The sequence below is a fragment of the Hydra vulgaris genome, chromosome 08, assembly GCF_038396675.1.
Source record: "Hydra vulgaris chromosome 08, alternate assembly HydraT2T_AEP".
NCBI classification, from domain to species: Eukaryota; Metazoa; Cnidaria; class Hydrozoa; order Anthoathecata; family Hydridae; genus Hydra; species Hydra vulgaris.
In genome coordinates, this window is record NC_088927.1 from 27942289 (window position 1) to 27965612 (window position 23324).

A 23324-nucleotide genomic window follows, 5' to 3' on the forward strand; every position below is an offset into this window, starting at 1 on the left:
TAATTTTTTCTGAATCGTTATTGTTTTACACACACACACAAATATATATATATATATATATATATATATATATATATATATATATATATATATATATATATATTCATTTATTTTATATATATATTATATTCATTTATTTAGTTATTGAGGAACAGTTACAAGTTATTTATAAGTAGTCAAGGTAAGTCTGTCGATGTATTGCCTAAACATTCTAGATATGGTGTACTAAATCGATTAGAGAGAAGAACGAAATAAAAAACAGGAAAGCACGTGCTTTGTAAAAACCATCTCTACAATTCAAGGCGATTTATTATCATTGGCAAGTAAATGAAAGCAATAAAAAAATATTTGAAATTTGTTTATTTAATAATTTCTTTTTAATAGGTTAAATAATTAATAGGACAAATTAGAATACTTTATTACTATATTATTAAATGTTGAAAGCTATAACTCTTGACATTAATGTTGTCACAACTTCACTTATGAAATATTCCAACCAAAATATCCAACCAAAAACTACTGTCACCTTATTGAGCATAACGGTTTCGATCCCGGGATCCCGTCCTTTTTTATAATCCCAGGATTTGTAAGTAATTGTAGGTTTTCAGTTATACAGTAAATATGTTATTGAAAAGATTTCAAGGACCTTTGAACACCCTTACGCTTATACGCACCCTCAGAACTTTTATTGTACTTCTTGACCTACTTTGCGATTGTGCGGCTCTTTAAAAAAATATTTGAAGGTCTTCCCAGCGGGCATTTGTTTTTAAAAGTTACGTTCTAAATGTATTTTAAATGTCTTTTAAACGTTTTCTAAACACTCTTTCGGTACCATCCTAAGCCTGATGTTACAAGAAATGCCCTCGGGTTACACTATGCGCACAAATGTTACTAAGTGATCTCTCGTGTTACTACTTTCTTAATCTATTTATATAATATTTATATAAAAGAGACGCAAAGTTGACTTTTTACATGCAAAAAAACTCATTTAAATCATAAAAATTGTTAAAAAATTGCAAAAACGTAAATTAAAACTGAAATCAAGTAAAAGGCTTTAATTTGTTATCGGTACTACTGTGTCATAAAACAAATATAAAATAAAAAGGACATATAAAAAAGAGATTTCTGAATTAATAAAAAGGGAATCGGGTCATTTCTACATCACACCATACAAGTAATAAGGTAATAACATACTCATTTATAGTTGAAAACAATTTTGAGACGCTTATTATATACGTGATATGCCTTCTTTGGCCATAATTTGCGATATCAGAAGGTGAAATAAACATCTTATTTAAATGTCATTCTGCGGTACACTCACTAGACTTCTTGTAGCACCTAAAAATATATACACATATGTTCTATTGTTCAACTTCCCAAGGCCGAGGGGAGTTTTCCTATCAAGAGACCGAGAGACAGAAAGGATGCTTTAAAATCTAAAAGACTTAGCTCAATTGAGTACTATTTAAAGAAAGAAGAAATATTGTACCGAGTCTGTAACACAATGTTCTTAAATACTCTGCGTATTGGAAAATCAACCGTGTGGGGTTAAAAACAATCAAAATCAATTGTCAACCAAGCAATATCATTGGTAGAATCACCGAAGGCTAGAGAGAATCTATTTCATATAAAAGTAGCTTCACTCAAAGATTTTTGTGAAAGTTTGCCAAAAATGGAATCGCATTACTGTCGCAAATCAACATCTAAGAAATATATTTAATATATAACCTCCAACCATTATCACATCGTCGTAATGTTTCTTCTCTTTCTCTTTTCTACAAATACTATAATGGGCACTGCATAAAGAGCTAGCGTCTCTTGTGCTATCAACTAAAATTCATTCTCGTGTTACTCGTCATTCAATTAAATCTCATATTCTGTGAATATTCCTAAGTGCTCCAAAAACGCTTATTTGTTTAATTTTTTCCCTCGAACATCAGCTTTTTGGAATTCGCTTCCTTTATCTTGCTTTCCTGATTCATACAATTTGAAATCCTTTAAGTCGTCCGTCAATCATTATCTTGCTTTACAATCTTCATCTTTTCTCTTCCAGTAACTTCCAACTTTAATTAGTGGTTGCTTGCAGCCCTGTTGGAAGCGAAGACGTTTAAAAAAAAAAAATTAAAAGTGAGCCCACATGTTACCTTTTTTTAATTCAAAATAATGATAAATTTCAAATAAAATCTTAAAATATTTTAATTCAAAATATGTTCATTATAAATAAATATGTTTGCCTAATATCCATCGATAACCATTTAAACCTAGAAACATGAAAAATTAATGCTTTTTAATAGCAAATTTTTTTAAAAAGTGCGCCCTTATGCTACTTAAATCAAGAAATTTATATCGATAAAAATATTGTCATAAATTTAATTAAAAACTTTACTTAAATTAATACGAATAATAGTAGAAAATAAAAACTTCATAAAAACATTAAAATGCATGAAAATGACGAAACAATGAGAGCATCAACTTCTGCTTTAATACTTTCTCGATTGAAAAGTTTTCATCAAAATCAAACCGATCTAACACATTTCAGTAAAATTTCAGTAAATTTAAAAAAGTGGTGGAAATATGGTATTTATAGGGGAATTTTACTTGGTTTTCAAAAACAATCGTTGTTTTTTAGCAAAGTTTTACCATAGCGAGGAGAATTATGTTTAGCCCTCATGTTACGCTAGTAATAAAAATAGTTGAAGAACCAGTTAATTTTACATGCACAACAAATAATTCTTAAAAAAACAAAACAATTTAAAACAAAAATAGAAATTATTTTGCAACTTTTTAAAAAATATTGGCCCAAAATACTGAATTTACGCTTCTCTTGTCTCTACTTAAAAAGTCGTAACACTAGGGCTCGTCAGCAATGGTTTTAGTAGTAGTAGTAGTAGTAGTAGTAGTAGCAGTAGCAGTAGCAGTAGCAGTAGCAGTAGTAGTAGTAGTAGTAGTAGTAGTAGTGCAAACTCATGCATTTTGACACTTAGCTGACAGCATCCATTAAAGAAAAAATAAAGCAAAAATAAATTTTTTAGCACTTTTTATAAGATAAGAAACTTTTATCCAGATATGTAAACATGTAAAGTAGGTGAATTTGAGTTTGCAGATTGAATATGTATGTATACAATGGTGTATAATAAACATATAATGTAAAAATATTTAAGTGGCAAGATTAAAAAACCCGAAAAAAAAATTTTTTTACTGAACAGTGGGCTTTAACCTACAGAAACATTAGGATGACAGCACTGTGAGCAGTGCTTATAACCACCAAAATGTATACATATCTAAAGTATACACATATTTATTTAATAATTTAATGATAAATAATATTGACAATAAATCACAAACAACTGTAATGATAATAATAATAATAAGGAAATGAGTTTAAATGGCACTGTCACTCAAATAGTAATATGATCATATTCTCATGTGATCATATTACTGTTATTCCTTGATCATATTCTCATGTGAATTCCTTTGTTCAGATATATTACTTAAATGAATTTATTTGTGTAGTTATATGGTTAACCAAATCCGTTATATTAGGCTAAAATTAATTATTTAACGATACAAAAAACTGTTAACAAAATCTGAAAAAAAAACACTACTAAATGAAACTTTTATAAATCTTATAAAATAGCGTTACTATATATATTATAAATAGTAGACAATTAAGTAGACTTCTGAGAGATTTTTAATACTTTTAGTGCAGGTTCTTTACCAGATCTTGGAGTGACAGTGGTACATTTTTTTTTTAAATGTTGCTCAATATTATACAATGATATAATCATAAAAAAGTCTGATATAATCATAAAAATACTACTTAAGATTTTCTGCAAACATGATCTTTAATTATTTGAAAAATTATGAAACAAAAAATGTCAATCGACACAAATTATCAAAAAGTCATATTTCTGATCATATTTCAGATAATAATTCATAATCATCTGAAAATTCATAATCAGTTCTTCTTTATCATTTTGTGTAACATAACCAGCAATGTGAAGTGACATTTAAACATCAGCAGCAACAGAAGATTCCAGATCTTGCAAGTTGATAAGAATTTTGCAGCAGTCTTCAGACAATTTGTATTGGCATAATGCACATTGTTGACCAGACTTTACATTAAAATTGTCAACATCTACATTTAATTTCAAAAGTAAAGATGCATGTTTGATATGTAATTTCTCAATACCTTGTTGAACACTAAAAAAATATGTACCCCTCGAACCTTGACGAAGTATAATATATTCTTTTTCCAGTTGATGTGATGAAAATATTACCAAGAAAAACATAGTAATGTGCAGTGTTAAGTAATATCTACATAAATCTACTAGACCATAACAAGTTTAATGTATACAAGTTTACCTTGGGGACCTGCCATTTTAAAGTGCCATAACACCAAATTGTAGTATTAAATTTAAAAGATTGTTATGAGGATAATTGATCACAGCCTGCAAATGATCATTATGCCTTGTATCAGCACCAATGGCTTTGACATTTAAAAGTTTCCAACAAATAATAACTCTATTGATAAATATAGCAGTGTTGTTAACATCACTATGAACCATGACAGGATGTTGTAAAAGAGCAGCTTAAGTATTTTCAGAAAATACTCTTAAAACTGTCAAGACACACTATCATTTAACAGGTTTTGGAGAAATAGAAGTTTTATTCAGGTCATATAACTTTAGAAAGCTTCTGGATTTTGCATTGTAAAGCTGCTTGTAAGGAGTCAATTTTGAAATCCTGGTTACTCTGCTATCGTTAAATATTAATTCCTGATTTTTTCAAACCAAAGATTACAAATATTTTTTATGAGGTATACAAAATCATAAAGTAAATACTTTCCATCTACTGTTAACAATTGTTTTCCCGGAACAAACGAATTAAAAATTGAATAAACAAATTTGTTTTCACTAATATTTGAAATTTTTAAAGTAACTAGAGTGAGTGTTAAAATAGATGGAAGTTAATAATCATTTTTTAAGCGATTATATAATGCCCTTAATGTTGAAAAATATACAAAAGAGCGTACAATTATTTCAGGTGTAAACACTTAAACCCATAATATCAAGTGAATACGCACATTGAGCTGAGCAGATGTGTTGAAGAAGTAAAAAAAGTGAAAAAATAAACTAAATAAATTTTATATATATATAAAATTTATATACAAATATTATATATATTTATATTATATAATTATTATATTATATATTTATTATATTATATATATATATTATATACTTTTATATAAATAAATTTTATATATATATATAAAATATTTATATATATATACGAATTTAACACATTTATGTTGTATATCTATAAACATATAAATGGATATTAAAAAAACATAAAAAATGGATAATGATAAAGTAATTACAATGGGAATGCTTAGAGAACTCATATCATTACAAGGAGATACAATTTTCAAATGTTTTAAGGAAAGTTTGCTTAATGTTCTTGAAAAAGTTGCTAACTTAACCAAAGACATTGAAGAAATAAAATGTGGGCTTACTTTTGTTGGTGATCAAATGGAAACAAAAGTGAGCAAGGTTGATAGTAAAATGGCAGGAATTTAAAAAAACTATTGTAGGTATTAAATCATTCCATGGAAAATTAAGCAACAATTCAAATAAAAATACCGAATGTAACAATCTAAGAATTGTTGGAATCAAAGAAGCAAATAATGAAACTTTTGATGATGTTTTAATAAAAGTAAGCCTACTATTTAAATAAGACCTTGAAATTGCAGATCCAGTTGTTATAGAAAAAGCACATCATGTCAGTAAATTTAATGGCAAGCCTAGAACTATTGTCTGCAAAATATTTAACTGGCAGGACAAGGAAAACATCTTATCTAACGCTCGTAAACTCAAGGAAAAAAATATATATTAATGAAGACTATAGCGATGTAACAATGCGAATTGGTAAAGATCTTTTTGTCTAAACAAAAATACATTGTAGTAACGAAAAATTACATTGTGGTAATGAAAAAATACGCGAAAGTCATATATAATCAATTAGTGGGAAGAGAAATGAAAAATGAGAGTTAGAGCGTTGAAAGCAAGTAATTTATTTATTTACGTTTCAATTGTTTTATTAAGTACTAAAGGTTATTATTATATTACTATTAGGTTTTTTTTAAGGATTATATTAACAATGAATATATCTAAAACAATGCAAAACAATGAAGCTAATTTAACAAAACCTATTTTTGAAATTTTGAAATATAACAAAAATGATTATAATTTTTTGACTGAAATAGATATTAACTGCCTAAATAATGAATATTATAAACCAGAAGAATTTAAGAGAGAAGAGAGAAAAACTTAACAAAGATTTAAACATTTTAAGTATATATATACGGTCAATAAACAAAAATTTTGAATCATTTAAACATTTTTATGATTCTTTAAACTATCTTTTTGATGTAATATGTATATCAGAAACTTGGGAAGATGCAAATTTGCCCATGTCCGAAAATTCTCTATACAATTTAGATTCATATAAAATGATTAGTCAACCACGTGTAATCAGTAAGGGAGGTGGTGTTGCAATATATATTCTTGATAAATTTAAATTTAAAAAAAACAACAGTTTTTCAAAAACAAATAAACATATTGAAACTTTGTGCATTGAAGTGTTAAATACTTCTGGTAAATTGTTTTTAATCTCCTCATTGTATCGACCGCCATGTGGTAAACAAGTTAACTTCCTTAAGATCTTAAAAAATTTTATGTCTTAAATGAGTAAAAAAAAACACATTTTCTTTGCGGGAGATACAAATATGGACGCATTATGCAAACATAAAAAACTTTTTCAATTTACTATTTGAATTTGATATTAATATAATACCCACCATATTTAAGTCCACACGCATTACTAACCAATCATCTTCCGTGATTGACAATATTTTAAAACAGTTCCCTAAATACTAAATTTGAATCAGGTCTTTTTATGGCAGACTTTTCTGATCATTTTCCGGTTTTCCATATAGCACGCAAAGTAATATCTAATATTGACAATAAAAAATACTTTGTGACTTACAAAAATCTTTCTATAAAAAACCTAAATAATTTCAAAAACAAACTGCACATAGAAAGATGGGATAACGTTTATTCATCAACAGATCCTAATATTGCGTTTGATAATTTCTCAAGCACGTTTCAAAATATCTTTGATAATATATGCCCAAAAATAAATACAGAAATAAAAAACAAAGGATATTAGAATCCATGGATGACAATAACTTTAATTAAAGCATCAAAAATAGAACAAAAACTTTACGTAAAATTTTTAAAATCAAAAAATAAAGATGATGAAAAAATCTACAAAAATTATAAAAAGTTTTTTCAACATAATATAAAAGAAGCAAATATAAGATATTTTTCTAATCAGGTTGATAAGCATAAATTCGATATAAAAAGGACTTGGGCTGTTATAAACCAGCTAACAGGAAGAGAGAAAAAGAAGCATACTTGCTTATCACAAAAATTAATTTCCGATAGAAAAAATCGTAACAAGTGAAACAAATATATGTCAAGAATTTAACAAATATTTTGTTAATGTAGGCCCCTCTCTTGCTTCTAACATTGCGCAACCAAATAAAACATTTAATAATTTTTTGGGAGAAAAACCCAACACTAGTATAAATAATAAAAAGATAACTAAACTTGATTTTAATAAAGCAATTATTGAACTTAAACGCAACATGTCATGTGGATATGATGGGATTTCCAGTAATGTAGCAATTTATGTTATGGACAGCATTAATAAACCATTATTTTATTTAATATCATCTTCATTTGAAAATAGTATAATCCCTGACAAACTTAAATTAGCCAAAATTAATCCTATTCTCAAAAAAGGTGATTGCAATAATCTTTCTAACTACCGACCTATTTCTCTACTCCCAGTTTTTTCAAAAGTACATGAGAGAGTAATTTATAATAGAGTTAAAAAGTACTTTACATTAAACAATATACTATACAAAAACCAGTTTGGATTTCAAAGCAATTGCTCTACTGAACATGCTATTATTAAACTTGCTGAAAAAACATATAAGTCATTTGATAGTGACGAACTGGTATTAGGAGTTTTTATTGATCTTTCCAAGGCCTTTGATACAGTTGATCACAGTATTTTACTTTCCAAGCTAAAATATTACAGCATAATAGGCTCAACATTTAAGTGGATTCAAAGCTACTTGTCTAACAGAAAGCAATTTGTATTACTAGAAAAGTCAGGATCCCTTGATATTACGTGTGGAGTTCCTCAGGGTTCAATCCTAGATCCATTATTGTTTTTAATGTATATTAACAATATTCATAAAGCTTTATAAAAAAAAATATCTACAGTTATGTATGGTGACGATACAAATTTATTTTTTAATCATCCTGATGCAAAGACTTTGTTTGAAACTATGAATATTGCACTCAAAAATTTCAACCTCTGGTTCATAGCAAATAAATTATCCCTAAATTGTGAAAAAACTAGCTTTACTCTTTTTCATAAAAAAAAACAATCAATAAATCTTCCGTTAAAGCTGCCTGAACTGTTTATTTATAAAAATAAAATTAAACGTGAAAAATACAAAAATTTTTGAGACTACTTTTTGATGAAAATTTGTCATGGAGAAACCATATTGGTCTTCTTGAAACAAAGGTGTCCTCTGTAATAGGTGTTTTGTATAAGTCAAGAACATTTCTTGATAGTAAATCAATATGCTTTACTTTAGTCTTGTACATAGTCAGCTATTGTACGCAAATATTGTATGGGCCAGCACCCATAAAACCAAATTGCTAAAATTGAAAAGTCTGCAAAACCATACATGCAAAGCAATTAATTATTTAAATAGATTAGTAAACCTGGCCCCAGTGATGAAAAGCATGATGGTTCTAGATATTGAGAAACTTAACACATTACAGATAATAATTTTTATGTGTAAGTATAAAAACAAGCAACAAAACATCTTCTACCAAGCGTTTTTTCAGATAATTTCTTGATATCATTTTCTGAAAAATATAATCTGCGTTCAAATACCAGGTACGACAATCACCTAGGGAAAATTAAATCACACCAGTCAAGTTTTTTAAATACAAATCGTGGTCCATCAATATAGAATCATAACAAAATAAAAATATTAAAGACCTAAAAAGCATTTCAATGTTTAAACAACAAACTAAAATGCATCTTCTTAACTCCTGACATATATATTATAGTTTACAGTATTTGCTTTCAGATTTTTTTTAATTTTTTCCTTACTATTTTTTTTTTTTTTTTTTTTGTTTTGTTTTTTAATTTTTTTTTTTTTTTTTTTTCTTTCAATTTTTTACACTAAAAAAAAAAGAACTTTGCTTTATTGAATTTTTATTTAACTTTAAAAAATTCCGAAGATTGTAAAACAACATAGTCATCAACCATAAACGATATTACTGGATATTGGTGATCACTGTTATTAATAAACTTGTTTTTGATGTCACAAAAAGTAGCTTTGTCCCTTTTAAGATATATGTCTAACTCATGATCTAATGTACTTCTAATGCCACTTAAATATATTTTGGTAGTTCTTTCAATTGGATTAGCAGTTGGAATCTGATATAAAGGTACTCCCAGCCAAACAGAAAAAGCATTTTTTGGTTGACATTTTCCTCCACGCACTATAACTCGGAAATCATCTAGGTCATATTTGAAACATTTGGAAAACATTTTGCAAAAATAAATCCAGAAAATTTTCCTGTAACAATCTTAATTTAGCTTTAAACTGCTTTCTCAATTTTTTTAAAAACTTTTTTTCTTTTTTGTGTGGGTAATGACTAAAAAGTTTAAAAACACAATATATATACAATATACAATAAATGATGCTATGTACAATAAATGACATTTAAAATAAGATAATTAAAAGATTTAATAATTTTTGTGTTAGATTTAATTCGAATCTTAATCAGTTTTTAGGTTGAATTTCTGATGTTATAGCTGATTTAGGAACTCCTTAATTGTATTCATTTTTGAAAAGCCAAATTGAAATATTGTTCATCTTCATACCAATTACTAAAGTTACTTAAATATTTAACAATGTTGTAATTCAATTTGTTATAGTACTTTTAGCAGTACTTTTAACAAATTCAGTACTTTTAACAAAATCAGTACTTTTAACAAATTTTTAAGTTGTTATAATTCATATAACTTTATACATTGAATTATATAAAACTTAAAAGGGAGACTTGCCTAAACCCATTAATATCATCCTCATATATAGAAATTTATATATGTGAATTTTGTTAAGAATTACATAAATATTTATTAGTATTTTAATACTTTTTACATTATTTTAGTTCATATAATTATATACAATGAATGATTTAAAAATTAAGAGGAACTTACCTGAATTCATAATTATCATCCTCTCATATAGAAATTTATATATATGAATTTTGTTTTTTGTATTAATTTATTACTTAATTTATTAATTATTTTATTAAATAATTTATTAATTAATTTATTAATTAATTTATTAAATACTTTATTAAATAATTCATCAAATAATTTATTAATTAATTTATTAATTCATTGTGGATTAATTTGTTTATTCTATTGATATCTTGCTCATTTATTTTTTTAACAAAAAAAAATTATATGAGAAGTCTTAACATATTCGACATATCTAGAGCTAAAAAATGTAGCATACATTGACCTATTTTACAAGCCATCTTTTGCTGGTTTACAATATTAATTTTATTAGTTGTTTAATGTATTTACAACAGCACCATAAAAACAACCTGAAGTCCAACAAGTGTACTACATTAAGTTGTCTAGGTTTTTAAAAAAAAAATTTTTAATGTTTTAAGTTCTTCTGTCTATATTTATATATTTAAAGAATATTATGTTTATAATTATGTATTTATTTTCATTCTTTTTCATTACTATTTTAATAATTTAATAACTCCATTTCATTTCAATAATTCCATTTCATTCAAATTTAATAATTCCATTTCTTTCCTATTTTAACAATTCCATTTCATTACTATTTTAATAATTATTTTCTATATTACATTCATAGTTTGTTTTATATATTCTACAGCTCTCAAAACGGTAAAAAATATAACAGCTCAATAAAAACAAATGCATCCTTTTATCTTTATAAATAAGGTAGTTTATATTAACCATTTCTTGTATTTATTTTTGTATTTAAAAAACACACAATAATAACAATAAATAAAAAAAATCATTACTGGCTACATAAATGTAGAAAATAATTTTTTTACTTTTTTAATTAACTTTTTCTTTGTTTTCTTTCTTTTTTCGTTCCTTTTATTTATTACTGCTACTTCTTTTGAGTTTAGTGAAACTTAAATGAGTAATAAAATACAAAATTACAATGTTGATAGAAACTTAAAATATATATATATATACTTATATACATATATATACATATATATAACAGCTTGTGTAGTAGCTATATAACAGGATGTGTAGTATGTAGTGAGGGAGTAGCCCGCAAGCTATGTATATCAGAATATATATCAAAATAAACTATGTATATCAGAAAGATATGTAGCTGGTCAAATAGTAGCGAAATAGAGGGTTATGAAGTAATATAAATTATTATTAAGTAGTTTCTAGTATCCTAGAAAGAATAAAAAATAATTAAAGCTAATTTAAAGGCTTTAAATTAGCTTTAATAGGATTTGTTAAAGCAGATTGCGCTGGCTATCCTTCTAGTAATTATATATATATAAATATAAATGTGTATATATGTAAATATATAAACATATATATATATATACATATATATACACATATATATATATATATACATATATATATATATATATATATATATATATATATATATATATATATATATATACATATATATACATATATATACATATGTAAATATATAAACATATATATATATATATATATATATATATATATAAATATATATATATATATAAATAAATATATATATATATATATATATATATATACATATATATATATATATATATATATATATATATATATATATATATATATATATATATATATATATATATATATATATATATATATATATATATATATATATATATATATATATATATATATATATAGGGGAAGAAAATCAGGAAAATTGGTAATTTTTTGAATTTTCTTCTGTTATGCCTATTGTTGTATATTTATATTTTGGTACAACTTCTGAAAATTTAAAATTTATTCATTTTTCTAATAATTTTAGATTAGTACATAAAATAAACATATTAGAAATGAGTTCAACTCAACTAAGGTCAATGAAAAGGAACTTTTTATTATACACCTTTCAATAAGCTTGGATATTCTTCAACACTTAATATATGACCAGCAATGTCGATCTGCATCAATATCAAATATAATTGCTTGTGCCCTTGAAAATTTTTTTTAGGGGGACAAGCAAGTTGCTGTGAATGTATTTTGTCTAAAATTAAGAGATCCTGGATTAAAGCTGGATTTAATGTGTTAACTAATTTAATTTTAGTTAAAAAACTTTTTAATTTGCACAAGTCTTATTCCAACTTGAAAAAAAAAAGCAAAACGAGGAACGAGTGGCGATTTGGCTAACCAAAGCAAGTTTGAGATTGAAATAAAAATAACTTTTTTGGGCTAGTAATTCTAGTCTCAAAAACATGATCAGTAAAGATAAAAAAGATCCCTAAAAGACAACATTGAAGATTTAAAATTTTTTGAAGATCAGGAAGGTCAAAGAAAGTTTGTTATTGGTTCAGAAGATATTAAGTATAGAATAAAGGTATTCAATGCTTTTAGTTAACTACTTCAGCTCTGGTTTAACCTCTATTACTTTATTTTCCACTAATTCTTAAATTAAAAACAAGTACTATAACAATTCTATAAATTAGGCAAAGAAAAGCATCAGGAAGAAAAATTGTTCACAGCCTATAAGTTTAGGAGATGATGTACCTAAGGTTGAACTTATAGACAAATCTAAGCGAGGATTCTTCAATTGAATCTGATTATGATCCAGGTGATTGGTTCCAAAAGATATTTTTGCTGGTAATGTTTCTCTTACTGCCACAGCCTGTGACATATCGCCAAATGTTTTACAGAAGGTAACAAATGCAATTCTATATCAATCAGGTGTTGACCTTAAAAAGTTAAAAGCAGTCAGTACACAGTACCACATATAGAAAAATGAAAAAAGAAAACGAAAACATATCAACCATTACAAAACAAGATCTTTAAGTAGCCATTGATGCATCTCTATATCCATGTATAATTCATTTCAACGGCAAGACATTGCTTGAACTAAACAAAGGAAAAATATTAAAGAGGAATAGAATGGCTGTTTTAGTTAACATTAATGGAGATTCTTACCTACATAGAGTACCTTTGCTGGCGTTATTCACTAGTGAAGATCAATTTTTTGGTATAATAGATTTAATTAAAGAATATCAACTTACATCAAAAACTAGAGGAATATGCTTCAATACAACATCATCTTACACTGGGATGAATAAAGAGTCCATTTCAAGAATAGCCAAATAGCCTGTAGACATCATGTAAACAAACTAAGAATGCTTCACTTTTGGAAAATAGTAACCAATGATAAAACAAATGGACTATTTCCAAAAAACTAAAAAATATTATTGAAGTACCTAATTTTATTTATAATCCAATACAACTCTTACGGTTTGATTGGAATAACGTTAAAAGCAATCTTTTAGAAAAGGCAGCTGAAAATTCATTAACATTTTGCAGAGCTTACATTGGTAAACCCTTGGTTTGTAAGTCCTTGGGCATCAATAAGCGACAAGGAATACTATCAACTAAGTTTTGTAAATAGTTCGGAGGAATATTATGCCGAGCTGCCTCCAACGCTAAAAAGAAGTTTTGTTTGTTGATACTGTGCTCATCCCTATTAACTTTGCCATCCAAATAATGCCACAAATTTTCAATTAGATCGATATCTGGACTCTGCGCAGGCCAATCCAACAATTTTATTTAATTTTCTTCAAAATATATTTTAATTTTACTGGTATGTTTTGGATCATTGTTTTGTTGGAAGGCAAATTGATCCGTTAATCCTAATTTATTGACGGAGGGCATAAGGTTGTTTCGCAAAATATTAACATATCCAGCTTACCAACTCCATTACCAACTCCGTTATAACTAATATTACCACCTCCATGTTTGATGGTTGCTTTTATAGTTTTTTTGTCTAAGGGTTTTTTTATTCTTTTCCATACATTTGGTCTTTTTTTGAAATTTTTTAGTTCGAATTTACTTTCATCAGACCATAAAACTGATTTCCAGAAACCTAGTGTCTTTGAAAAGTACTTTTTTGCAAACCTAAGGCGTTTAGTCTTATTTGTTCTCGAAATTAAGGGTTTTTTTGTAATATGGGATTCATAAAACCCTGCAGAGTGGAGTCTACATTGTATTGTTCGTTAAGAAACGTTCATGCTTAGTTTCTCTTCAACACCTCTGGCAGAAATAACAGGCTCTCGCTTTACTTCTTGTACAATAAGCCTATCTTCTCGAGATGCTGCTTTTGGTGGACGCCCTGAACGTGCTTTATTTTACACAGTTTCAGTCTTTTTATATTTTTATATTATTGATTGTACTGTTACTCTTGCTTTTATTATATTTTTCAGCAACTTTTCTATACCCGAAGCCTCTTTCATGATCATCAACAATCATTTGCCGTACATCAACATTAATTTCGTTGGTTGTAGGCATTTTGGAAAATTTTTGACATGAAACAGAAGAAGTTATATAAATATTTAAAATTTAACATCTGTAGTGTAAACAAACAAAATTAAATAACTTACAATCAAAAAATAAACTTAAAGCAAAAAATAATTCAATAGGTATGAATACTTAATTCGTATTTAAAGTTGCACTTTTTATGTTATATACTAAATATAACCAAACATAATAACTTAACATCTTGATTATTACCCCAGAATTATTCTTAATTATCATGTTTACACATACTTATTTTTTGTGTATAAATATATAGATACGAATATATAATACTAGCATGAGTTACCCGGCATTGCCCGGGCCAATATTTAAACTGGCTTACCTGATATCTGTACACATAAATCGGCCCAAAAATGGGCCCAAAAAATGGTCCCCCTGACCCCGGGGTCAGGGGGCCCATTTTTAGGCCCCCTTGACCCCGAGGGTCGGGGTCAAAACCCAGCTAAGAACCTTCTCCCCCTCGAGGACTACCCCCATGCCAAATTTCATTGAGATCGGTCCGGCGGTTTGGATTTCTATAGAGAACTAACAAACAAACACACACACAAACACACATTGCCCTTTATATATATAGCTGGAGTTACCCGGCGTTGCCCGGGCCAATATTTAAACTGGCTTACCTGATATCTGTACACAAAAATGGGCCCAAAAATGGGCCCAAAAAATGGTCCCCTTGACCCCGGGGTCAGGGGGCCTATTTTTGGGCCCCCCTGACCCCGGAGGTCGGGGTACGGGGTCAAAACCCAGCTAAGAACCTTCTCCCCCTCGAGGACTACCCCCATGCCAAATTTCATCGAGATCGGTCCGGCGGTTTGGATTTCTATAGAGAACAAACAAACAAACACACACACATTGCCCTTTATATATATAGAAGATAGAAGATATATATAATATATATATATATATATATATATATATATATATATATATATATATATATATATATATATTTATATATATATATATATATATATTTATATATATATATATATGTATATATATATATATATTTATATATATATATATTTATATATATATATATATATATATATATATATATATATATATATAAATATATATATATATATATATATATATATGTATATATATATATATATATATATATATATATATATACATATATATATATATATATATATATATATATATATATATATATATATATATATATATATTTGGATTTCTATAGAGAACAAACAAACAAACACACACACACATTGCCCTTTATATATATAGATAGATAGAAGATATATATAATATATATATATATATATATATATATATATATATATATATATATATATATATATATATATATATATATATATATATATGTATGTATATATATATATATATATACATATATCTATAGATATATCTATATATATTTGTATAAATATATAGATATATATATATATATATTATATATATTTATATATATATACCCCACCCCCCCTCCAAATTACCAATTTTCCTGATTTTCAATACCACAAAACATAAATTTTCAAGGAGTAATAAAAAAACCATACAGTTTTAACCTAAAATATAGTCCTTTATAAAGTAAAAGAAATAATTTAAATATATATATATATTTAGCCCCTCCTTCAAGAGGCCTGAAAATGACCACTTTTGGTCATTTTTTCCATAAATTAATAGTTTGAGGGGGCTTCAAAAGTGATCCGACAGCCCTCAAACTTTTTGAGACTCATTTTTATATATTTGCCCCAAATTTAGGGGGTAAGGCTTTTTTATTTTTAAAAGTTACTTTTTTGACTCCCTCTAATATATACATAAACAGGCCCCGCAGAAGGCAGGTACAATGGGTAATTTTTACCCAGGCGCCAAGGCTTTAAAGGCACCAAATTTTCATTGAATACTAATTTTTTTCCTGAGAATATAAAAATATATAAGTTTATATAAAAAAACTATATAAAAAATTTAATATTTATTTTATTTAAGAACAAGTATATATTAATATATAATAAAAACTATAATAACTCAAAAATATTTATTATAAATATATATTATAAAATTTTAACTATTTAAGGCATTAAAATATTTTTTTTCACCACCTTTGGAATGCCTAGCGCCGGGCTAGTAACCAACCAAGGTTAATATTTGACCAGGGGCGGGGTTAATAAAATATAGCCAGGGCCGGAATTTGTGATCAGGGTGCATAAATATTTATTTTACATCCTTGAGAGTATTTTTACTCAAAATTCATGTTATATTTTGTATATATATGCATATATAAACTTCATCATGATCAACATGATCATCATAAACATTATTACCATCATCATCATGATTATGATTATGATCATCATCATCATCATCATCATCATCATCATTATAATCATCATCATCGTCATCATCAGGGTTTAGCTTTCCTCGTTTATGCTGTTTCTCTTATATAAACAATCTAGACCATTTTCTTTTTTTAACTAAAGCTCATTCAAACAATATGTAAGGAACTTTCTTCCAGTTTTCTTACTTCTACGACTACCATTATCTCCTGAAGCTGCTACCTCTCTACATGTTGATACCTAAATCACTTAAATCTTTTCTAACAAACATTGTTCGATACAACATTTTTTTCTAATCTGTCTAAGATTATGCTATCTTTTCTTGTCTTGCTAGATTCACAATACATCCATCTGATCAACTTCTCTTTCAGCAAATACTACACCATATAAATACTAAAGTTTATATAAATATGAAAAGATATTGTATGCCAGCATCTAAATAAATAGCAAACATATATGTTTAAATTTTCAATATATATGCATAAAGCGCATCTCAGAAGCTTTTATTCCTTCTGGAATAAAAGTTTGAAAGCTTTTATTCCCTCTTTATAATTTTAAGTCAAGCCTCGTTCTACTCCACATTTTCCACCATCTTGAGCAGTTGCTTTATTAAACATTATTTTTTTTCATATTCTTTACAAGAACAAATGTCTTTTTATTATTCTAAGAAGCCAATGTAAAAATGTCTTTTCTAATGTTAAGCCCTGTTATTCTCAATTTTACTTTCACAAAAACGCATTCTAAACATAGTTGGACCTGCTCTTGCAGCCAACCTCCAACCATTACCACATCATGTTACATCTCTTTCTCTATTCTATAAAAACTATAACGTTCCATACCTTAAAAACCTAGCGTCTCTTGTGCCATCTACCAAAATTTATTGTCATGTTACTTGACATTCATTAAAGTCTCATCCTTTTACTGTGATTAAGTGCTCCAAAAAATTTTATTTGTCTATTTTTTTTCCTTGATCATCAGTTATTTGGGATTCACTCTCTTCATCTTGTTTTCCAGATTTGTACCAAAGTCTAAAATACTAACTTTTTTCATAAGCTCTTTTTATATAGTGTACATGGAAAAGTTATTGAATCATTTCTTACTAACCACAGTATTGAACTTGTCATTGATGGAGACACAAAGTTGTGTTTCTGTGTCTTATTTAATTTCTTACCTCTGATATGATATTATTCTTGTGATTTAATATTTAAATCTTGTGATTTCTAATATGATATTATAATTTCTTTAATATGATAATTGATATTCTTATCTTTAAGGTGGCATTATTTGTTGATAATATTACTATATACTCTAGCCTTGACCATAAGTTATCATTTTTTGATCACTTAGAATAGGCAAAAGAAAAATTGAGTTGAAGACTAACTTTCAAATACAATTTCTTTTCCGTGACAGCTTGGCTCGCAGTGGAAAGGTCTGAAAAATCTTAACAAAATTAAGTTGTTTAATGCTAATAACAATTGCAATATTGTTGACGTTCAATTGCTATAATGGTGATGTTTCTATTTCTCTTGATTAAAAAAATTCTGAATAAGTCCTTTACTTATGCAAGGTTGGACAGGAATAGAGTGTGATCGCACGCTGTAACTGACCACTCTCAAAATATTTTTTCTTTACAATTTGACCACGACAGTTTTGATGTTTTAACAATTTAAATGCTATAAAAAAATTGTTATGTTGTAAATAACTTTTAATCATTGATCTTTTCTAAACTTTTTATTTTACCCGAAGACTTTAAATAAAATAAAAAATTAATTATAGAGATTGTTTAAAATAAACGTATTTTGTGTAAATTAACAAATGCTATATTTAAATTTTTTTTTATGAAGGCTTGTTTTTTTTATGATTAAAATTTAATAACTTGTTTGATACAATTCTGTCATGTCTTTCTAAAAATCTTTTGAAAGATAATTTTTTAGGCTACTTTAAATTATGAATAAGTTAAATTTAAACTTCGGCTACATGGAAAGATTTAATTGCTCTATTTTTTTGTTTTTTTTTAACAAAGAAGTAAAACTTTTTTTTTAACTTGACTAACTAATCAGAGCATGAAAATGATTAAAAATTATTTTTTAAATAGGCTACAGGTATATGCACCGCAAAAACTATTGAACCCCAAAATCCACGCAGTTACTTATTGGAATGTAGCTAGTCCGATTTACACCTAAAAAGTATAAGGCTTTGATTTTTTTTTGTTAAAATGTTCAAGTTAATGGAAAAATAAATCAGCTTTTCATTTTCATAGCTTTAAGTGATTATTTTGAGCCTTTTCTAAAAATTTCTCTGGTTTTTTAAATCAAATATTTCAGTAAAAACACCATAAAACATGTAAATGTCAGATTAAGTTTGCAAAGTTGACTTTTTTATAAGCCCTTAAGTGCCCTTTTTAATAAAAATCATAAAGTTAAATTATTTTTCAGTATTATTTTTTATATTTTTGAGCCAAGTTTAATGTAATAGTGATGTGGTTTTTGGGGTGCATTTAGAAAATAAACTTAAAAGTCAAAAACCACAACAAAAATAATGTTTAATAATAACTTGAAATCATAATAACTTAAAATCATACATTACATTTGTAGAATGTTTTAGTTATACATAAATTCTTTATAAAAAAACTATTCATCCCTTTCTGATGTATTACTATTTGAATTGAATAAATTCTTCCTTGGATTTGTCCCCGTTTTTTGCAAAGCTGCAGCAGGAAATATCATTGCAGGTTTGTTGCCCTTAGCACGACACACTAACTTGCTGCACTGAGATTTTAAAATACTGTGACACTTTGGACATTCCCAAAACATTGCTACTTTACAAATGTTTCCAATACATACACATATCTCTTTACATTTTATAAAGATTTTCTTTACTTCTTTTTTTTCTGCATTTTGCAATTGTGTTTGAACCTTTTTTTCTTTCTTTTCATTAATGCTTGTTGTAATTAATAATTGTTGTTCTTTCTAAACTCAAAATGTCTTTAGCTTTCATGGACCCATGAACTTGAGTTATTTGTGTTGAACTGGTAGATAGATTTGGTTTTACTTTTCTAATAGTCATAAATCCTGCTATCTCCTCAAGTTGGATGCTCTTCTCGTGCAGCTCATTATTCAAAGATTGAGCACTTTCAAACTTTTCTTTCCAATACAATGCTGATCCTCTTCTTCTATCAGGAGAGACAATAAATGATGAATCAGGGGAAGTCAATGTTGATTGCATGGATGAAACTGATGCCTCTTTGGGAGTCTCTATGCAATTATCTGCTCTATCAAACTTGTCCATCTTTTTCTTTTCTACCTTTATGATGAATATTTTTTATTTAACTGGTCTAATAGTTGTGTAACCCCTGTTGTATCTGGTGGGGTAAGAAACATCCATATGTCTCTTGATTGAAGGAATGACATAACATGATAATCAAATCTCGAACTATGTCCATATGATAATAGGACCACTGGTCTTTTAATATTTTTATCTTTTAAATACTCATTAAATTCCTTAAAAGCGGCCAAAAGTGTATGGCTGTCTGATACGCCATGGTCTGAAGTGGTTACCAGTAGATGTTTTATTTTAGCTGCTGCTTCATTAGGTGCCATCAGGCTTGTTATACCGACATTGCCAAATATTACTTGACACATACAGAACTCTCCTGAAATTGTAAGTTGTAATTTTTTTAGTAATATGATCTCAGTTCAAGTTAGTTTAAAAAGTTACTAAACAGCACAGTTTTATTACTTTACGTTTAATGTAGTTAAATGTATAGTGAGGCTAAATTAAACCAGTAAGTCTTGATAATAATAGATTTGTTAAAAAATATAGTTTAAATAAGAAAATTGGTTTTACATCTGAAAATATTGGTCTAAATTCATTTAAAGAAAATATCAAATACTAAAATAAAAACAAACCTAAGAATGACACAAAGGGATGGATGGTAACACATTCTCTGTTTTCTTTCTGCATTTTTTTTTTATTGATCTCCTTTCGCTGCATAGACCAAACCAGAAGAAGTTCCATCAACACCATAATGAATGAATTGTGGAGTTTTATCATTATTAAAAATTCTTATGGTGTCAATATTTCTGTTCCAAATTCTTTCCTTTCCTCGATGTGCTTGGCTTCTGTCATAATTCCAGCAGTCATAAGTTCCACAAATTGGCTATACTTATTTGCAATAATAAGACTTTAAAAAGAAAGAAAGGAATTAAAGAGGAAATACATATTTTTAACACAACTGATTTGATAATGATTTATTTTCTAGAAACATGACATCATCAGTTTTCAATAATAAAAAAACCTATGTGATTGCAAGCCATTTTTTTTTTGTACAATTTAAAGCTCTGTTGATTGACACGTGTCTTTGAAATTTGATAGTTAAACTGTTATGTTTTGCATGAAATCTTAGCCAAAATGAACAACCAAATCTAAAAAAATAATTATGCAAACATAGATTAATTTTTTTTTTATAAAGTATTTTTTATAGTTTGTAAAAAATACAATTTAGCTTAACAAGTACTAAAGATTCTGAAAATAAAAACAAATTTTAGAAATACCGTTGATTCTTTAATGCCAATTTAGCTGCAGATGACAACGGATGATATTTTTGTCCTCTTTTTAATCTGTTGTTTTTGTAATCTCTTATTTTCAATGTATCTAACATTAATTTAGTCAGTTGTGCTTTATTGATACCTTGCAAAGATCTATTTTTATTTTTCACAAACTGTACAATTGAATTCTCTTCCTCTTCTAATAATATAGAGCAGTATTGACATTCTTTTCCTGTTTCTATTTTACCATCCAAACGTCGATTTATTGTCTCTCGATCTTTAATCAACCGGAAAGGTCTTGATTTCAGGGCACATTGTCCTCTTACATTGTTATCTTTGCACCATGCTACAGCTTCTGCCAACTATTTATTTTTTGCATTAGCGTGCTTTCTTGCAACAACTGCTTCTGATTTACTACTTGGGTATATTGACCTTGTTCCAAAACGTAAGGTAAACTTTGTAGTCATTTTAAAAATATTTTTATTTTTTATTTCTGTATAGCAAATTAAAAAATATATATATATATATATACATATATATATATATATATATATATACAGGCCTTGTTACGAGATTTCGCTGCGTAGCGAAAACGCGTAACGCATTTCTAAGTAACTCAACTCAGCAAATATATTTTGCATCGTTAGAAGTTATATTGCGTCACTCACGCCTTTTTAAGTACCACATTGTAATTAAAGTTATTTTATTAACGCGTTAAAAATCATACAAACAGTTTGTTTTTTTCTCACTATAACAAAAGTTACAAATAAAATCTAAGTTCTTATTTAAAAAATCATTTTTATTATTTTTTTCAAATATGAACTAAATTTTATTTTGAAAAAAATATTTTTTTCATGAAACATAAAATAATGTTTGTTTATTTTCTTATGATTTTACAGTTGATTTTTGATTATTTTATTAACTGTTAATAAATTTTTTCTTATTTAATTTGTGAACTCTTTTTAATGTTTTTAAACAATAAAGAGTTTTTTTTTGTTATTTATCAGTTATCGATAACATATAAGTGATCATAATTTATTTTCATAAATTAAACGAATGTCATTAAAACTTTACGTTATTGAATTAACAATAAACAAAATATCTAATTAATCTAATTACATCAACATAAATCGCGCATTCTTTTAACTATTATGACTAAAAAGAATTTTTATATTTAAAAGAAATTTATATACTTAATTCCTTAAGATAAAACTTAAAACACTTTATTTTTTTTAACTAATTTTTAACAACAAAAAAAAAAATTATGAAAAAAACTGTTTCTTTAACAAAAAATATTAATTAACAATTGCGGTTAAATGCTTTTACTTTTATATATATATATATATATATATATATATATATATATATATATATATATATATAAAAGTAAAAGCATTTAACCGCAATTGTAAATTAAAATTTTTTGTTAAGGAAACAGTTTTTTTCATAATTTTTTTTTTTGTTGTTAAAAATTAGTTGCTTTGACAGTAATTTAAAGCAAATACAAGTAAATATAATAAAACTGTAAGTAATACAAGTAAAACTGCTACATGTGGTATAGTTATATATGTATAACAAGAATAAATAATAGTTATATGCAATTTTAAGAATAATTATTGTATAGTAAAAAAAAACTAATGTAGTTTTTGGGGTGTGTATGATGTGGGTTTTGTAGTGAATA

At 26.6% G+C, this 23324-nt stretch overlaps 1 protein-coding gene across 1 annotated transcript in view; it reads right to left on the reverse strand.

The window, feature by feature from the left end:
* The window catches only part of LOC136083199 (uncharacterized), a 75468-nt gene that overhangs the window by 45449 nt on the left and 6695 nt on the right, over positions 1 to 23324 (reverse strand). Inside the window, exon 4 of the mRNA XM_065802605.1 lies at positions 11268 to 11350. Coding sequence (XP_065658677.1) covers positions 11268 to 11350 — 83 coding nt within the window. The remainder of the gene's footprint in view (positions 1 to 11267; positions 11351 to 23324) is intronic.